This window comes from Cavia porcellus, unplaced genomic scaffold (assembly GCF_034190915.1).
Source record: "Cavia porcellus strain 051 isolate PalLab524CR breed Dunkin Hartley unplaced genomic scaffold, mCavPor4.1 scaffold_2, whole genome shotgun sequence".
Classification (NCBI taxonomy): domain Eukaryota; kingdom Metazoa; phylum Chordata; class Mammalia; order Rodentia; family Caviidae; genus Cavia; species Cavia porcellus.
In genome coordinates, this window is record NW_026947485.1 from 50,039,328 (window position 1) to 50,060,933 (window position 21,606).

Sequence of the window (21,606 nt, forward strand, 5' to 3'; positions counted from 1 at the left end):
CAAAATAGAATTTTAAAAACAACTATCCATTTGCCTTGGAATCTATTCCACTATAATCTAGATTTAGTATGGGTTTTATAAAGTAGTACATAGAGATGCTCCCAAGAGAAAAAGTAAAGAATCAACATGATCTTCCCAGTTATGGCTGCGTACTATAAAATCATTTTATCAACACAGAACTATCTCCATGTGCTTTTCTGTCTTTTAAGCTATCTTACTGAGTGAATAATTTCTAACAACAAACTGAAATCAGAAACGTGAAATACGTTCTGCATGCTTTTTCCTCTCCAGAAGAATTTACATCTACCTGCTCACTCCTATGACAACAAGCATCATTACATGGACAAGTGCTGTGAAGATATTAGAGCTCTACTAAAACACAAAAATGAGGAAGAGGATATTCTGTTCCTCTCTCCAATGCCAAGTCTAGGTGTAATACTAAGAAACAAATCAACTTTGGCAGTCAAAATGAAAACACACTGAATCATGAATGTTTGGTTTTGGTGACTGGGGCTGCAGAGAAATTGTATTGAGGGATTTTTCTGCTGGCACTAACTGCTTAACCATCAAGGATTCTGTAAGAATTTTATGTTCTTTTGATCAAATGTCCTTAAAAGATAAAATTTTCATTTGGCATACAGGGATTACACGGTACTGAGGTTCATCTTAGACTTTACCAAAGGTGGGAACATTTATGCAATGAGAACAAAAATTTAAAAAACTCTAAAGGCTCTGAAAATAGGAAAATGTGATTTTTGACTATCAATATAAACAAGCAGTTTCGATTACTTGCACTACTCCCAATAGACCTATAACCACCCATTAAGCCTCAGAGTCTACGAGGCTCACAGAACAACAATTTCTGAGCAAAATCCTTGTAACTGACACACCTACTTCAAAACATGTCCAAACAGTCATTCAACAAGAATTTACTGTTCTATCAATGCCCTACATATAATAAACCAAAACAGCATTTTAAAAATTGCTTTTCTCAGTTCTAAGGTTGTAGTTAATAGATAAAACCAACATATATCAAATACTCTGGTATGAAGTATATTTGCCAGTACAAAGAACAAGAAATTTAAGAAATTCCTGGGTGCTTTTCTTACCACAAGCAAAGTAAGAAGCTCTAATTTAGTAGCAAAAGTCAGCAGAATGGAAAGATTTAGGGAGCAAAGATTTAAGGAGCCTTGAAAATACAAAACAATATGACATTTAAAACTTAAGGCAAAGAGTAGGTAAGAGTAAATTTTACATTTAAAATCAAAATGGAGGTCATCATCATTATGATGATTATTAATCACTTCCCACCTAGTAACAGTCCCCATTGGCTCTTTGTTAGCAAAATCTGTGATCCACTACCTTGATCTGATGTCTGAGTTCTATGTAGTTCATCCACTCATATCCTTCCTTCCTGAACCCATAATATCAATCTGCTTTCTTTTTGATTTCTACTGTGCAGGGAATCCTTAATCTTCAACCAACTTCTCTCGTCTTTTAACTTTTTGAGGGAAAAAGTCACTCTTCTTTGATGTCCTTTTCCATGGATGAAAACAATATATATGACATTTCTTCTTACAATTCCTCTGATTAATGTTCTTTTGTCCATCACAACCATTATCTGGATTATATAAATAGTTTCCCTTCCTCTACTCAGAATAGCAAATAGTAGCATTAGTATGAATAATAGCTGTTTTATTTATTAAGAACTTTCTTGGGGTGAGGGTGTAATACAGTGAGAGAATGTACCTACCATGTGCAAAGCCCTGAGTTCAATCTGAAAGGTGAAAAAAATAAAATCCTTTCTATGTGCTACAAGAACCCATAAAACTTCACAAAATAAGTGATGTTAACTCCACACTGGAGATGACGAAACTCAGTATACAGACAGGTTACAGACAAATGGCTTTGTCAGATTTCAAAACCTATGTTCTTGGGCCTGGTGTGTAGCTCACTGGTAACTTGCCTATCTAGCATTCATAAGAACCAGGTTTCAAATTCCATCACTATACAGCAAAAAACAAAAACAAAGAAAAAAGAAATAAAAAACTATGCTCTTTCTGTTATTCCACAAAGTTTTAGTGCTGTCCAACCTAATTCTGCTCATTTGTCAAAAATGACATATCTAAACTTCAAAGTGATTACATCATTCCCCTATGTAAGTCTCTCCAAGACCAAATTCCTCAGGCTGGTATACATGACATGGCCTCCAATTCTATTCCTTCCCACTCATTATTCCCAAATTGTATTCTAGTTTTATCATGATGCTCATGACTCCCTATACCAACCAACTGGTTTCATGACCTGCACTTCTGTTCATACAGTTTCCTCTGTCCAAAATATATTTTCTATTTTTGACTCAATTTTTAAGTATCTGTTTGTAGAGATAGCTCCCTGAAGTGCCCAAGCGGGCTAAAACTCTCCATTGAGTTTCTGTACCCAGAAGAATACCCATAGCCTAATCTGCCATATCATATGGGAATAGGCTCTGTGTATTTTGTCCTTTGACAGAAGAGGTGCTAAACCTTTCATTTTGTTCACACCATGCTTCCATTATACCAAACAGTGACTGACACAGACAAGAAAGCCACACAAATGATACTTTCAGTCTGAAGTGACATAGAAAATGGGTTTGTGCCCTGACCCACTGCCATTTTTGAACATGGAACCAATATATCCATATTACAAACCTTCAGGATATAGACTAACTACTATATTTACCAATAAACATTTTTATAATTTTTCTTATAAACACTTTTTTCAAAATCAACATTAATATTAATGATTTTTCATCATCTGACTTTATAGTTCTCTTTTTCATTAATGATACATCCATAACTTCCATCTCCTCACCAGAATATCACTCACTAACAAATGCTAGAAATTTGTCTTCTTGATCATACTCTGTGACAGTATTTTTAGTGATAACAAGTTAAAGTTTAATTAATAGACTTTGATCTAAATGTATTTTATGCTTTAGTATGTATCTCACTTATTTCTCTTAACAATCCAGAAACCATTTTACTCATCAATTTCCTACTTCTTTGCATCAATCTAATCTCTGTACTTTATTGGAAGCTCTAATGATCTTAATCAAAAATCTCTCTGAGACCATATGTTTCTTTCTTGTTACCCTTAGAATTCTAGTAAATCATTCCATCAGAAGACATTAACCTTGTATCTCTGTCCAGAGGATATTCTTTACAATAGGCAGACCCAGACAGAATCCTCACTTCCTCCAAAAATTTTACTCTTACAAAAATCCCCTTTTCAATTGGGCCCAGTGGGGTATACCTGCCATCCTAACATTCTGGGAAGCCAATTCAGGTGGATTGCAAGTTCAATCTCAACCTGTGTAATTTTGCTACTTCATGAAACCTGTCTCAAAATAAAAAATTAAAATTGGACTGAGATACAGCTCCGTATGAAGACCCTCAGTTACATCCATAGTAATACACACAAAAAACATTTTTATTTTTGTTTGTTTGTTTGGTTGGCTTTTTTGAGAGGTTTCACTATGTAGTCTAAGCAAAAACTCATGACTTGACTACCTTAGCCTCCCTATGCTGAAATTACAGGTATGCACCACCATGCCAGGCATCAATTAATTCACTACTGATATTTTTTCTTTTTCCCACTAGAACTCAAAACGCTTAAGCATATGGATCATATTTTATGTATGGTTTCATTTCCAGTTTCTGGTATACTGTATAAAGTAAAGCAAGGCTTAGTAAGTGTTTGCTAAATGAAGATTCATTATCTTCTTCTGCTTTAAAAATTAGTCACAAAAGATATTTACTTATGTGAAAGTTAATAACAGACAAATTTAGGGACACAGAGATTAGCTTAGTAGTAGTTTAAGACTGGGTGGGAGAATTTAGGTATAGTAAAGGGAACTGATTGCTACTAGGTAAGAGGTTCCTTTTAGAGAGGTCAAACTTGATGGTTATATAAGTCTGTGAATATGGTTTAAAAAATTGACATATACTTTCTAATAATAATTTTAAGGGTAGCCATGCAATCAGGGAACAAAAGGGAAAAATATGTTCTACTTCTGTTTCTTATCTTTTTTTCATTATTTTTCAATGGCTTCATGTAGTTATAATTCACCATGTAATCCTTCATTATTAACACAGGATACTCTACTATGAACCCTACAAAAAGTAAGCTGTTTCATTCAACTTAGTATACTCAGGACCTAACACAGCATTCAGAAATTAGAAAATGCTCCTTTCATAGCTCTAAATTTAATTCTAGAAATATACCTAAGCTATATTTGGTTTAAATATAGCACTTTTATAGTTTAAATATAGCATTTTTATAGGCTTGTTTGTTGGATGCAATCTGTCATTTATAAAAAATCATTTCAAGGGAAAAAATGAATATTCAAAACAAAAGTCAAAGTCTAGTAGAAGTTTCCCAATACTTGTCTTCTCATAAATAAACTACAGCACACAGTACCAGTCTTACATGTCACTTCTCCCTAGTGATCTCTAGTTACCCCTAGACTACTTTTTATAACAAATTCAGAATGTTCCAACCTCTAGGTTAGGAAACAGTATTGCTGAAAGAAAGCCTTTTGAGGAATGATAGAGATCATCTTCAAAGTAAATCCAACAGTCTTTTTTTAATAGGAGAATTCTTCTTTTCAAGAAGCCCTCAGTATGTACAGAAAAGTGAATGGGGCTTTAAACATTCCTATTGAATGAGTCAATGAACACATGGAAAGCCCTTTCTACCAGTTCAGGGCCCTCTCTTTTCTATTTTTTGTGTATTTTACATTATGCTTCCTTTTAGTCCCATTGCATTTATTTTCATAAAATCTGATATGAAGGAATCCATTAGTGACAGTGTATTATATCAAATATACTGATTCTGAATCAGAATGATTTAGATAGTACTGCCAATAAGTCTCATAATATAATCTCTATTCTAAAATTTATACCAACGATTACTGAACTCACGACGAAACAACTTTAAGGGTCAAGTCCTGGTCTCACTTAGAATACTTTGGGTAATTTCAAGACAATGAGCCCATTCCTCTAATTCTTATGGAAGGAGTTGAAAGCATAATCTTTACCTCTGTCTCAGAGAATTGTACTCACTAGAGGTTACTGGTATCTAGTTATATGTTCAAGACTAAAGATAAGGTACAATTTCAAGATTAGACAGCTTTTATCTTTCCAATTCTCTACTAGCAGATAAAGGCTCATTCCATTAGACTGTGATACTATTAAGCTTGTTAAATTCCTTTTATGTAATTTTCAGAGTAAAACAATATAAACCATACGTTAATTGAGAAGATTAATCTCATTGGACCCAAATGCTTACCATTTCATAAGAAGTTCTTATTGTGACCAAAATAGCCCATTTTAAAAAGTTGCATTATTTGCAAGCTCAGTTTTATCGTCTACTATCTACCCCATTCATAGTAGCTTATTCTTAGAGGTAACTGTGAAAACTGAGTAGAGACCCAAATATATGATTTCGGTATATGTAAATTGTAAATTTTTCACATAATTGCTTACCTCTTCCAGTTGGCATGCTTTGATAACACTCCTATATCTGTACTCATCGTAGGAAACACCAAAGATGATGTTTTCTTTGATGGTGCCAGGCATGATCCAGGAAAACTGAGAGCAGAATGAAACTCTCCCACTGTGTTTGATTTTACCTTCTGAAGGCTCCAGTTCTCCCAGAATCATCATTAAAAGTGAAGTCTGAAAATAAAAGTCATTGTTATTAAATTGTTTGATCAAGCCACTGTCAGGACTCACTGTCTCCCATCAGCATCCTCAACAAAGGTATCTACCTTGTTTTAAAAGATTCTATTTACTCTGATTCAAAATACTGTAATTTTTGTTCATTGCAGGTACTTTGCTAGGCACAAAAGACTCAACATAAATAAATGCAATGGTTGCAACAAAGATTTATAGCTGCTATGAGAGACATTCACAGGGAAGAGCCACTTACTTCAGGCTGTTGCAATGGTTTTGAAGAAGGTTTGGGAAAGATGACTAATATTTGTTGAGTGCTCACTCTCGTAAGTTGGGTGCCCTGTGCCTTAATTAATTTGTTTATTCCTCATAACATTTCACAAGCCATATTTAGTATTTTTTTCATCTTACAAATGAAAAACTATGTGAAAAAAGGTATATTTATGTAATATTTTTCCCACAAACCGTTTTTCTTCAAGAAATGACAGCCCATCTTTTTTTTTACCCAAAAGATGATAGTCAAAAAAAACTATCAGTAAGCAAAAATGTGACCTAAATTAAAACGGACAGTAGAATTAGAGTTGAAGAACAGAATTTAAATATATCATATGGTCTGTGAATAAGAAAAGTGTACGTGAAAACCAAATATGAAAACAAAGACATGTAAGGTACAGACACAGAGTATGGGAGAAATTTTTTGTTGCCTTATCAAGAAAAGCTGCAAGTTAAAGGATAATCATTTAAAATTAACAAATAAAGTCATACAAGCATATTGAACAAAACAAAGATAAATATTAATAAAAATAATACTGACTAAAACTAAATAGAAAAAATGGAGGTGGTAGCAGAAGGAAAAAAACTGAATTTTATCAGAACTCACATAAAATGAACTAAAGGTATAGAGAATGAAAGATTTAACATAAAGATATAACCTCTAGAGCAAAATATAGACTTTCTTTTAAAAACCAAACTACAGGCATCTCTTGGTGGATTGGTGTTAGGACCCCCTCCTCTATGCAAGCAACAAAATCTACAGGTTCTTAGGTCCCCATAAAAAGTAATGTAGTATTTGCAACCTATAATAATCCTCCCTCACACTTATAAAAGCCTATACAATGTAAATTCTTGTAAATAGTTGTTATATGTGTTATTAATTTTTTGGGTATCAGGAATTGAACTCAGTTCCTTGTTCTTGCCAGGCAGGTGTTGTGCCTCTACACCCTTGGCTGTGTTATATGTATTCTTTAGGTAACAATGGCAAGGGCAAAAAGCTTGTACATACACATCACGGACACAACTGTTCCTTTTAAAATTTGATCTGTGGTCAGTTGAAGCCAAGAATACAGAATCCATAGATACATAAGGTTACCTATGTATGTCTATTGAATGATGTTTTTATTTATCTTCATAGCTCCAAAAATAATAAAACTTCATGCAGACATTTATATTTTTGTTTTAAAAGTAATAAAATGTGAGTTAATAGGTTATTCTATACCTCTGATGCCCCACTATAAGGCCAACCTCAGGCACTCAATACTAGATTGAGGCAAGGACAGATGATAGAGTCCATGTGGTATCAGGGCTGTCCACAAGGTCACAGAACTACTCAGCTGTGGTTAAAACAATAGGACTGAGAAAACCCCACTCCAGTCTGATGTCACATGCAGTTTTCAGTCAAGAGTGCCCGCAGTACAGACTCCTACACTGACGCTGTTTCATAAAACTGTCCAAGGACTATTCCTAAGTGAAAGATCCTAATGCAAATTGGAACAACAGCAGAAAGCATTTTCCTAAAGATGTATGATTAAAATTTGTGAACTGTGCTTATTGCATGCTAGGCACATGCTTATTGCATGTAGGACAGTCCTTGGATTAAAAATGAAGATGCTGTGCCAGAAATCTAGACAATTGTAATAATGGAGCAATAAAAATGAAATATGACCTTATTTTTTATCAATAGGATATATTAATTTGTTGAAACTGAAAAATCCAGAAATGTTTCAAATACACCCTAAGTCTTCTTTGTCTTTGGATATATAAAATATGGATCATAATATACAGAACTATTGTCTTTCATCATCTAACAGTATATATCATACACATACTTCAAAGTGATTCTTTAACATCAATTTTAATTGACTGAATAACATGATATTATATACTACACCAAATTTATCCAAACAATTCCCTACTATTTGGCATTTATTAAGTTTTCTTTCTCAATGTTTGGCTACTGAAAGTAATGTTGAAAATCAATCTTCCTCACTGTTTTAGTATTTCCAGAGATGATTTTATATGTATGGAATCAATGTATATTTTTACCACTCTGAACTTTTTTGTACACAGATAGTTTTACTCCTGTCTTTCTCACTAAGTATGTATCTTAGAAAATTTTCCGTACTCAAAGAATAGAAAACATCCACATGCATAATTCTATTGTCTGAAAAATAAAATTCTAGATGCATACAATCTCTTTAAATATGTTAAAATGTGATATACAAATAGAAGGCTTACTAGGTTATTTTTGATACAAATTACAAAATTGAGTTGAAATTTAACTTAAAATGCACCATTTCTCAACCTTAAAGTTTTGCTATATCCTTTATCCAGTGAAGGATAAAATGTCCCATTCCTAATACTATAGAGTGGCAGCCTCCTCAAGTGAGTTGGAAAACTCAGAATTATGTAGTTTTTCCTAAGTGATCACAGCCTGATTCTGACTATCTTCCTAGCTGCTTCCTACCAGATTCAAGTGCAGTTCCAGCCCGTAATTATCTGCTCATCAATCTTTAGTAGAACTGCGTAAAATTTAATTGCTGATCTCACAATTGGTAATTCCAAAGCTATTTTTTCACATCTTTCATATAACTGATCTTAAATACATAAAGAATTAATTTTTTAAATTCTATGAAACCCAAGTAGCAACCTCTCACAAGCAAATACCCTTGTAGATCATCTCTGTAACTTCTTTACTTACAGATTTTTTAATAGTGAAAAACGCTGGTGATATTTATCAAGAAATCAGGAAATAAACTAAGAAAGATTCTTCAAAAGTAGCTAAAGCACCGTTAGAGCTAGTTTATTTTAGAGGCCTGTTATGAGGAGGAAAACAACTAGAGAGAGAAAAACCAAATTGTGTTACTAGCACTGCGGATGCCATATTCATCTACTAAATATTTTCCGTGGCATTTTTTCCCCAAGTCTCAGGCTAAATTCTTCAACAAACATCTGTCTGCTTAAATATTTATAAATCATTGTCTTTCAGAAAGTCTTCATTTCTATTTGCAAATATATTTTTACCTTATAGCAGTCTGCTTCCTTCCTTCTCTCCCCCTTCTTACATCTTTCTGCCTTCCTTCTTTTCTTTTTCATTTTTATTGTTTTTTGCTGTCTTGATTATTTGGTTGGAATTCTATAAAGTATTATGAAAAGTTTCCAAAAAATCACCAAATTTTTCTAATATTTTTAGAAAGTCCCATAGCTAACATGACAGTCAAATGGGAACAAGAATCTATTTTTATAGAACCCCAAAGCAAATTCTGGCACAATAGTCCATTCCAATACAAAGAAGCTCTTCCTTCTCTCTAATTTGATTCCTTTGTATCCTCTAAATGCATTTCTTTAGTAGTTAAAAAAGTACACATTTATCATTATCTTCATGATAACTCATATCTTTGAAGATCACTATAAAGTCTTTTCTGATTTTTCTTCTGAACTACTACTGTTTGTTAGACATGTCTGCAAAACCCTTGAGTTTATGTAAGTTGTTCTTGGAGCTGTGTGGAGTGAGGAGAATGACTGCTGAATAAGTGAACATTTTCTCTGAAAACTCTCCCATTCAATATTTTTTCACAATATATCAGAAGTCCACTATTCAAATTTATAACACAAACAAAACAAAGATCCTTTGTGTATATGGTTATTGAGGTCAAAAATAAGTGATGATTTTCTTGTACCAGCTATAAAAAATGTGCTAAAGATTATAAAAATGGATGGTTTAGTTGTTCAATAGTTATTGAAAGCCCCCTTTGTACAAGACACTGTATTAAATTCTACGCAAAAAGGTAAGACATAGAAAAAAAAGTCAATGGAAATAATATAAGGAAATAAAAAGGTAGGGAAAATTAACAGTGCAACTACTTATAAGGGACACTGTACCCAAGCATGCTAATACCTCTGTAAGAATTCCTCCAAATTACCTTCTTAAACTATAGACACATTAGGGAAAAATGATAAATGCATGCCAAATTAAATTCTTAGTGATGAGGAGTAAGAGATTACCTTGCCTGCTCCAGTAGATCCAGCCACAGCCAGTAATTGTCCTTTTTCTATCTTGAAGTTGATATCTTTTAAGACAGGGCTACCAAGAAGGGAGAAGTTACTGAAGAAGAGCTTGTTATCACCATTGGAAATCTTTCTATTGTTATTGTTCAGTTTTGCTTTCTCCAATAATTCCCCAAATCCCTGCTAAAAATAAGAGATAAGTTTTTCAGATATTTTCCACAGGTACTTCTTTTATATATGACTACTTTGAAAGGCACAGGGCATATGATCCATTTTTAAAAGAAATATTATTACTTTATAGTATATAATTACACAGTACATGGCTTCTAGAGCACATAATCAAAACATTTAAAAATTGTAAATATAGTATTTCACAGAAACCAATAGCCCTTTCTCAGATCCTTGTCTATTATTAAATTTTAAATATAAATTTAACTTAAGATCACACACACACACACCTTCCCATATAAACTAAGTACATATACATTCTTATTTAATTCTCAACATACTATGTAATCTTCTTTCAAAGCCATAGACTCTGACTGTGAAAGGATAAACAACCTAAGTCACAAAATTAATACGTCACAGAAAGAAATTACAGCTCAAGTCTGACTTCTATGCTGGTACCTACTCTGCTACCTCTGAAGAACTCACAGAAATTCTTTAATTATTGTGGACTATAAATTTGATGAGGTTGCCAAGTGATTTCAAAGGAGTTTATTTATATAAGAGAACTGGGGAAATGGATCCCCATTTGAATAAATGCCCTGCCTCTCTAATGCTCCCATGGAAGCTTTAGGGTAGTCGCTTTAAATCAAAATACACAGCTCTAAAGACTGATTAGGAAGAAGCTAGTGCACCTTTCCCTAAGGAAATCTATTTCCAGATCATCAGCATCACCATCACTGTCTCTAAAATGAAACTGTGAACGCATGTGCTTGTGGCATGCCATTCCCTGACCCATCTCTGTGTCACAACTGACTTTCCTTCACTTTCCTCAGGAGTAGCTGCCTCTCACTTACTAAGCAAGTGGACTCTACTCTTAGAAGAAGATTACACTCCAAGAGTAAAACACCCTGCACCTCAGAGGAGACCTGAAGGGAATGATCTACTCCTGAAAAAAAGATCTCACAAAAGCAAAGCCAGAATACTGAATAACATCTTATTTCACCCAGGTTTCAAACTTAAGGTGATCTCTGTCTTATCTATCTTAGAATTACATTTCAGAAATGAGTTGGAGAAAACATTTTACTGTTTAATTATTAAATTTTAATAATTATTAAGACATTATCTGTATCTTAAAGTCAGACTTTTTCTGAGAAAAAGCAAGTCATATTTAGATGACTGGCTTGACAATGAGAACTGCCTTCAAAAATTCAATTATCAGATATATATTAAACCAAATGAAAGTATGTTCTAAAGTTTTGACAAAAATTCATTCAACACATTTATACAATATGTAATAAAAATTAAGTCAACATTAAAATGCATCGGAGGTTTCTCAAAATTCTTTTAGGGCATACATAAATAAGCTTAAAAACTACTTCAAGTTCTTATAATGTGATATTTCATAAAACCTAGAAATGGTTACAACATTCCAGGAAATTGAATCTGGATGCACACACAGTAAGTCAGATGTGAAAGAACATTCTCAAGAATGGTGACTGGCTGTTTCATGTTTATATAGCAAAATGACAAAGGATGCAATTATACATAGAAGTAGCACTTTTAACTGAAAAAAACTTGCACTGTTAGAAAATTGCTGTTACTAATAATTTTTAATTCCGATCACAGAAGACACTTATTTCAGGAAATTTGAAGAATATGTGAATGCAGAAAGAAGAAAATACAAATCACCTGTCATTTAACCACATTTAACATTTTAATTGATATCTTTTTTCTCTTACATGTAAAAACAATAGATATTTTTATAACATTCATAAAAATTACATCAAAGGTTTGTGACCTGTTTTTTTTCTAACATCATAAATATTTCCACATTTAAAGGACAATATTGTAGAGTACTTAAGTATAGATAAACTAGAGAGTATAGATAAATTATAAATAGCTCTTCATTAGATAGCTTCCTTTTTAGTTTAATCAATAATTCTATGAGCCACAAACTTTGCTATAAATCTTGGGCACATTTTTAAAATTCCTGTTTGACTAGCATAAATTCTCAGAGTATAATTTCCAGGGGAAAAAGTAAAAAAAATTCCAAGTCTTTCAAAACATAGTTCCAAAGTTTTCAGGAACAAATTATAAACATTTGCATTTTGGATTTGATTTGATTTGAGTGTATCTTTCCGTGTGTGTGTGTGTCTGTGTGTGTGTGTGTGTGTGTGTGTAGTTGTATATATAAAAAATGGAATTTCACTATTAACTTTAACTATATTTATTTAACTTCTAATAAAACTGAACATTTTTCATGTTTATGAGCCCTCAGGAGTAGAGGAATGGTTACAATGTCCTTCACCTTTATCCCAGACTGTATCTTCTCATCTAGATGGGCAAAGCCAGACAAAGCATCATAGTTTCAGGTTAAGTTTTCTGAGTTGCTAAGAGCATGAAACGAGGTAACAGATAGGAAAGCATTTTGTATACAGTGAAGCATCAGTCAGTTCTTTTTAAAAAACTAAATGTCAAAACGGTGAGTAGAAAAGGCCCTGAAATTAGAGAAAACCAGGCTGGCATATTAACTCTTCCCCAGGTAGTTAAGTAACCTTGTTCTAGTTATGTAAACTCTCTTAAGTTTCAACTTCCTAATTTATAAATAGAAATTTTACCTACTTTCAGGTTCAGGACAAGGGAGGAGTCATATAATTCACAAGAATTTGCCTCTCGAGTGATGTCATTAAAGGAGAAGAATACTCAGGAATAAGTGAGTTTGTGAAAGTTAAAGAGTGAGCTATGTCAAGTGTATATAGAACATGTAGGAAATTGAGAAATACACATAGAAGTTCAGGAAAGAAATGAGAGCCAGAGGTCTGTATGTAAGAGTCCTCAGCACACTGACATCAGCTGGGCCTAGGTGAGGTCACTGCCAGAGAGCACAGACTGCTGGAAGATGCCAGGGTCCCACACCACTGAAGGACAGGCAGGCAAGAATTAGAAGTCATAATTTGGAGTAGTTCATTAAGTGACAAATTCTAGAGGAAAAAGACAGTTTCATAGATTGGTGATAGCAAAATCCAGATTGCAATGGACAAAAGTCCACAGTGAAGAAGAGACAACAGTTTTCACAACAAAGAAGAGTAGCAAGCCTTGGAAATGAAGCTAAGTGGGAGAAGGTCAGGGAGGAAATTTTTAAACTTGAAAATACTTTTTTTCTTGATACCAGGGATCAAACTCATGACCACGCATTTGCCAGGCAGGTGCTTACACTGCTGAGCTAAATCCCTGGCCCTAAACTTGAAAATACTTAAACATGAGAGTGAAACAGTTGAAGCTTCCAAAGAGGGTAACCACAGTTTCCCTGTTTTAAGAAGCAGTGAGAGAATATTTCAGACAATGGCAGAAGTAACCATGTATCTTTCTGTTAGACTGGGAAAAAAAGATGAAAAGATAATTACAAGGGTCAGAGAAAAACTGGAAGCACTCACATGTAACGATCATCTCTACTTTCTCTATGTACTGAAGACATGGCCACCTGTCACGGGTGGCAGGTCCTGAAAGGTTGGGCTTTTCCAGCTTTCAGGGAAATGGTAAAGAAAACTAAAGACAAATGAAAATGATCTTTCAAGGAGTACAGGCCCAATTGAGGTTGAAACAATAAATGTATAAAACTTCAAGCTGAACAATGTATAATTTTCCCAGATACCACTTCCTTCTCCAAAGGTAATAAAGTCAATATTTTGCACAGAGGAAGAAAAAAAAAGGAAGGGAAAAGGGAACTGAGAGTACAATTAGGAGAAGCACTAGAATGACTGGTGTTGTGATAAGGAGAAGATAAACAAGACAGGGAAATCCAAAGGGAATGAGAGAGATTAGAAACCTGAAAGCAGTAAAGGTAGGCTGAAGAGACTGGAAGCTCTGCAGGATTAGGGAGTTCCGTGCTAAGAAAGAAATTTCACAGTGTGACATTTCCAAAGCAGGGTAAATCTGATCACTAACTAATCTCAGGATATGAAAAAGAGATACATACCATTTCTGAAGTCACTGGGAAATGCTAGTTCTAAGGGCAGTACTAGAAAGATCTTTTATGCAGATGTTGAAGTCCCTTACATGACAAGAGAGTTTTAATGAACACCACCAACCTAAATAAATAATCTAGGAGTGTCTGGAGTGTAAGAGGTGACAGTTAGGACTGGGGGCCAGACAGCAGACAATGGATCAGTGAATGAGCTGAAGACTGTTATGGTTGATACCTTATGTCAACTCGAGAAGTTTAGAAGTTTAACTAACTCAGCAGGAAGCCAGGGTTCTTACTTTGTAAATATCCTCATCCTGTGCAAAGGAGGTCAAGGAGATTTTGTAAGTGCAATATCTGCCCTAAAGGGCAGGGAGGGGCATGGGGTATGGTCTGCATAAATTATAAGGGAGGAAAAGAGGTGTGTTCTTCCCTCCTTTTTGCTTTGGCTGTTGCTTTTAAGTGTTGCTCCTGTGCCATGCCACTCTGCCTTGGAGCCAGCTGATTATGGACTGAAACCTCTACAAACAGGGAGCTAAACAAACTTTTCCTTCCTTAATTTTGAGTGTTTTGTCCCAGCAACAAGAGAAAAGTAATTAAGACACAGTCCTTGTCAACTGTGTAAGTTGAACCAAGTCTCTTCATTTTTCAAAAACCTTGATTTTTTTTAAATCAGTAAAATAGAATATTTATATTCTTTAAGTCATAAGACTGTTATAAAGTACTATAGTTTTATATGACATGTTCCAGACCCTTTCCTCACAGCCTGTATATTCAAAGCTTGGTCCTCAGCTCATACTATGGGAAGTAGTAGAACCTTTAATTAATGGGGCCTAGTTGAGAAAGTTAAATACTGGTGCATGTCCTTGAAAGGAATAATGGGGCCATCTTCTCTCCCGGACTGTGCTTCCTAAACACAGTGTGGTGAACAGCCCACTCTGCTCCAATAACATTGTGCTGTTTATCAACAGCCCAAAAGCAATAGTCCAGCCAGGAATGGCCTGACATCTCGGAAACTATGAGGCAAAATAAACCTTTCCTCTTTTCAAATTTGTTATCTCAGATATTTTGTGACAGTGACACATAAAAGATAAGAATTATCTTTTATAATTTAAGAGACACAATATATGTAGTGTGTATTCTAGTGTCTGCCACAAAGTAAGGACTCAAGCATGCTACTTACTTTAGTAGATGGAATCAGAGGGAAATGGAGAGTTTTGGCACCAGAGTAGGAAAACAATAATCTGAAGGTTGTAGTGAAAATGTCAAAGCTAATGATTGGCCCTTCATACTTTGAAGGGCATTTGCAATTTCAAAAAGCAAGGTACTAAAATAACTCTGGTTCACACTACTCCACAAAAACACGTTCACTACACAAATAGGGAACTATTCCTTTTTACCTGTATCATTTAAAAATTAAGTAAAAGGATACAATATTGACCAAATTATATGAATAATCAAATTCAAGATACCATAGATTTAGAGATAGGACACTAGTTTTCTAACTCCTACTTTTAGCCAACTGATATAAATGATGAAGTATGAATGATAAAGAAGTAGAAACTCAGAAGGTACTCTTGACAATCAAATATTTTTTTCTCTTAAGGCTGAAAATTATAATGTTTTTCTAAATGAGTAGTGTAAAATAATTTTCAATAGTGAATGAAAGGAAGTAAAACTTGTTGAAAAAGATACATTGGTATATCTTTCCTATATCTTTTTGTTGACTGGGATATTATGTGAACAGTATTCTAATGAATATTTGCATAAAGTATTCTGCTGCTCAAAACAAATTTTCAAGATAAATATTGATATTCTCCAGTTTATAAATGAATAACCAGAGGCTCCTTGATGTTAAAATAACTAGATTTGGATTACATGAAAAATAAATGGCAGAGCCAGGATTGCAACCCAGCCTCAAAACCTATGAGCTTTGTATTACTTCTGAATCTGGTCTATGAAACAAATTATATGACTGGACTGTTCCTGGACTTCTGCTTCTTAATTTATACAACTGATAGAGTAGTCCCTTCTAATAGTTCTATTATTTATACCATCATGCTAACTTTATTTTTCATTGATATGAAATCTAGATTCATAAAGAAGAAAATTCAAGTTCTCATAGCAAACAATTTTTAAAAATTCTCACCTCTTCCCAGAAAGCTGTTACATTCTCCATTACTACTTCGGTAGTTGTTAGGTTATATTCCAATGTCTTATATTCTTGCTTTTGTAAGAAATCCTATTTATTAAAGAGAACAAATACATGCAGAAGAATCAGAATGGCATTAATGCATTGTTACATCTATTTGTATTATACTAGTGCTGCATCTTATAAATGAATTTTAAACAATTTGAAATTAAAAATTATACATTTACTAAAATTAATTTGACAAGCACTGCAATTTATACTTGAAATGCATTCCTTTAATATATGGTGTCATGACACTCTTTGTATATAAGATTTTAACATATAGCTAATTCTTCCTGATACTATTAATATTAACCTTAATGAACAACAAGGTAAAGTAGAAAAAGTCAACACCTTGATCTTTATATCACATTTTAATGAGATGCATCATTAGTATTACTTCTCTGGGTTAAGAAAAAGTGTGAAAATTTGGTATAACTAGCTTAAAAGCAACTGACTGTGATTCCAAAGTGGGGCTCTACGGGAGACTCCACACCATACATTTCTTAGGGAAGTCAGAAGTACAAGAAAGACATAATTCTATGCATCCTGATATCTTCAGCCTCTTGAAGTCAGGAAAAAAGAAAACTGGTTCTGGCCTGGTCTCTTCCCTTTCTTCTATGCTGCACTATTTGTCATTTGATTTCACTCATTTTCCCCAAGTTCCCAGTTTCCTTTCTAAATCGGTTTCTCTGTCTCTGTATTGAGGTTTAGTTGTTCTCTGGTCCCTGCTGATACATACTCTCTCTGTTTCTGTCTCTGTCTGTTCCTGTCTCTCTGTTTCTGTGACTTCATCTCTGTGACTGTCAGTCAGTCAGTCTGTCTGTCTCTCTGTCTGTCTCTCTATTTCTCTTCCCCTGTCTCTTGACTGTGATGGAGTTAGCAGAGAAAATAAGATTATTCTCAGAGAAACTATGATTCTGAGTTACAGCCATTACTTTATATAAATCAATGATCTCAAACTCACACATTCTCATGATTCAAATGGATGATATAATTACGAAAGGGAGATGATAGAGAGTGTGATGAGCTAGTTAGTCCTGGTACTCTGAGAAGGCAGCTATTACATCTTGTGGAGAAGGCTCTAGATACATAACTAGATAACAGTTCTTCAAGGTGTGGAAGTCGTGTGTAGCAGAGTGCAAAGGAGGTGGTAAGAGGGATGTCTCTTATTTTTGAAGGCTGGCATCTAAATAAAATTTCAAAACTATAAAGCCCAAACAAAAAAAGATCTAGAAATCAAAATAAAATTCATGGGTCACTATTTGCAACCTCCAGTATAGATAAAATAATGGCAAAACCACCTAAAAATGCTCTCCTTTTTACTCTTCATCTTTAATTCTGTAATTCTGTGATTCATTTTCTGGGTTAAATATTTGAATACATATTAAAAGACTACAATGAAATATTTTTATCTTCTTATTCAACATACACAAGTTCTTGCAATTAGCTCTGTATTAATTGACTGTCTTCAGAAAGACTTCCAAATTTCTGATCCCTGCAAGCCCATCAGCATTGCTGGAATTTTAAGATACTTAAAATGGCATAAAATGCCATTCTCCTTCATCACACTGTCCAGATAAATGCTAGGAAAACTTTAATATAAGCATTCTTGGTAGTAGCTGGTAGGTTTTATAACTTCCTTAATGAAGCATGTTTCCTTTTCAATTTTTGTGCATGCTTACATTTCATTAGAAGTGATCTATTCACAGATTTCTTTGAATGAAATTTTCCAGATTACAGAAATTATTATTTCTAATTTCTTTGACTTATGAGAATTCTGCAGGACTTCATGTAACCCACTATAAGAACCACATAATATACTTTAAGAAAGGAAATATTGTGCATCTAAGACCAATAATTCATCCTCAGAGATTTTGCTTGCTAGAAAAATTCTAAAACGTTCTTCAAAACCATTGCATATCATGCACAGTTAAGTTTGATGCACAGATAAGTTTACCTGTATCTTATTTATTGCTCCAAGAGAGTCATACCATGTTTGTACAGCCCCGGGGAATTGCCGTGTGATTGCCATGCGCAGAACAATACAAAATGAGATAGTTGTAAATATTTTTCGAAGTATGATCCCTTGGAGGAATGCATAGGGAAGAACAGATAAAAATACTACGAAGAACCCTGAGAAAAAGAAGGCTGCGCTATTGAAGTATCTCATGTAGGCTGCTTTCCGGGTCAGTTTCAGTTCTGTTCTATAAAAAAGAAGAAGAAGATTTGGGATGTTATCTTATATTTCATGTATCAGGCATTTGAGAATGTAAGTTTTGAACACAGGCTCTAGAGTGTTTCTGCCTGTGTTTTGATCCTGGTTGTACCCTTTCTGAACTATGTAACCTTGGGAAAGATATGAAATCTCTCTAGGACTCTTACAATATATGAAAGAGGGACAGTCATTAATGTACCAATGTTTGACACAAACACATATAAACATTATTAAAGTTTTAATAATAAAACTATTATTTTTATACATTTATTCACTTCACTTCACTATTAACTTGTAAGATTTATAAAGATATTTGGTTGATTAGTTTGTTGGTTTTTGTTTGAGCATGGAAATGATGGCAATGTTGCATGATTTATGAAAAAGACAATTTATATTTACCAAATGAATTCTTAACAATTTAGAAATTCTGCCTTTGCTATAAGGAATAGTAAAGTAACAAACATATCTCAAAGGAATGGTCCTCAAACATGAGCATGGGTAAAAATGAACTTGGACAATTGTTAAAATGCCTTCTCAGGCCTACCTCTACAGATAGTGATTGATGAATCCACAGCAGGTTTCCAGAAGTTGTATTTTAGAAAAAGAAATCAAGTGATCCTGTTGCTCAAAAGTCTTGGAAACTACAAGAGTAAATGTTACATCCTCTGTCTCGTTTCAGAGTAATTCTTTGTGATCATATTGCATTATAATTTCAGCCTTCCAGTTTTCATTGCAAATACGAACTATCTGTTAATACATATATGAGGATCAAATGTTCCAACAGACAGGAAACAAGCACAGAGGATGGGAAGAACAGAAGATGATGGTGGCTTGAACATCAGCCCCACTCTCCCAAGAGCCATAAAAGCTGGAGTCACTCATGATGTTCTCTGCCCAGATCTTTCACAGGCAAAGAGTACCAGTGCTACAAATAAGAGGAAGGCCATGGTGGATGACATAGTAGCTGCGTAGGGCTATTTCGGGAGGGCACCTGGCATGTAGGTACTAGTTCTGTAGGCTTATATAATTCAGAGAAGTAATTCTCATTCTGAAGTGGCAGAACTCAGGGAAATCTATTTTTCTTAAATGTTAAAAGAAAAAAAATGTAATCCTTGGCACACTGCTGGGAATGGAATTCAACATGCCCAACCTAGGTTGGGATCAGTCTAATATTTACCTATTTCAGCAATCCGACATCAAAGACAGATTATGGTTTTAGAATCTGACCCAGGTTTGCAACTTGACTTTGCCAGTTACAGGTATAGCATCCTAAGAAAGTAGCTCTTTTCTCTGATTTCATAGGCAACACATCTAAGGAAAAGAAATGCAATTGCTCCCTTGTGAAGCTCTTGTCAAAATTTAACAGAAGTGTCACCCTGGAATCTAGTATTTAGAATTTACAAATGTGCATCCTTTTTCCTCAATAGGAAGACTCACAGAGAGAGACTAGGTAGTACTTATAAAATTATAGAAAATACTGTTTACAAAAATGTTAGCCAAATATTACAGTGTTTGAAATACATTAGAAACAGTTGGAAAAAACAAAGAGATTCATAAGAGAAAAGAGAAATGACTCCAAGAACACTTAAAAGATCTATCCAGAAAAACACTCATCATAATAAATCATTAACACTGAATCATAAAGATAGTTTATCATCTTCTTATAAAAAATTAAAAGTGACTTTATCACAAAAGAGCAATAAAAGAGCAAATTCTCAAGAAGACTTGCCCCACAACGTTTTGCCTAGTTCAACAGTGGCCCAGGCTTAGGTAATCAGCCCTTTGAAGTACATCTTGTCAGTCTCTTCCAGAACATTATATTTGCTGTATTCAGTAAAAGTAATTTTTGCTTTCCATATTTACATTAACACTTTCCAATATTTTTAGGTAATGATTTCATGCTGGCTTATACAAGATAAAATCAGATGTTTGCTACTGGAATTTGTTGAACAGAAATACAGAGTAGGAAGAATGGATTTCATCATTTGAGGAAGAAGAGAAAAATAACTGTCATGAAAAATCAGCCTGGTGAATGACTTGGCCATGAGTTTTTCCCAGGCCTGGAGAAACCAAATCCTCTGGTAATCTCTTCTTCATCCTTGTACCCCTATGTGTGTAGGTACAGTGTGATGAAGCACTCACTTCTTAATGAGAAAAAAACAGCTTCTACCAATTGAACAATTATCCTGAGATCTTTAAAAGTGTTTCAGGAAAGAAAATGCAATTCTTTTCCTGGATTTGTCATGAAAGTCATAACAAAAACAGGTGACTGACAATGTTTGGGAAATAAATACTCTTGTACTCCTTCTATTTACATGGCAAAGGACTTAACATTTCACCATTTCATTTGTTGTTCCAATCACACACCTGTAGCTCAGGTTAACTCTTGTCTATAGAGTTTCTAATAATTCATATTCATAGCATCCCAAAGAGTACTCTTCTTTTTAGTACATGTTTTCCTGTGAAACTTTCATGTACCATACAATAAGTTGTCTTTATAGTGATATACCCTCACTATCTCCTACTATTTTTTTGATTGCAGTTTGTAGACTCATTAGTTGAGTAATGGAACTCAACTAACAAAAAGTAACTTCATCAATATCAAAATGCTCTAGTTTACAAAATGCTCTAGTGACCAAAACTATCTCAGTGATAAATCTCAATCTATGCTGTACATTTTACTGGATATAATCTTTACTAATTGGTGAAAGATTATCTGAGAAGAAAGAAGACTAGATATAGGTACCAAGTACTAATTCTTTCTCAGAAAATGGCTTTCACTGCTTGATCTCACTTTGTCTTAATGAACAGGTTGTAGGAGTACAACTTATGGATACTACCACATGACATTATTCCAAAATTAAAGAAAAAGTATATTTTACAAATAGAGATTTTTACCATTGTTCATGAGTTACAACACACAAATTAAGTAACATATAATAGTCATTTATTTGGTTCAGAATTATATACTGTATCAGCTCCCCTTAAGAAATAAGTGTGTTAAAGAACTATAAAGAGATTCTTTAATAAAGTAGAAATATCTTTGTTTTGAGGTCTTATTTTTTTC

General features: G+C 33.9%; 1 protein-coding gene across 1 annotated transcript in view; it reads right to left on the reverse strand.

The window, feature by feature from the left end:
* The window catches only part of Cftr (CF transmembrane conductance regulator), a 149,491-nt gene that overhangs the window by 86,816 nt on the left and 41,069 nt on the right, over window positions 1–21,606 (reverse strand). Inside the window, 4 exon segments of the mRNA NM_001278757.1 lie at window positions 5,529–5,720; window positions 9,999–10,184; window positions 16,280–16,372; window positions 18,282–18,528. Coding sequence (NP_001265686.1) covers window positions 5,529–5,720; window positions 9,999–10,184; window positions 16,280–16,372; window positions 18,282–18,528 — 718 coding nt within the window.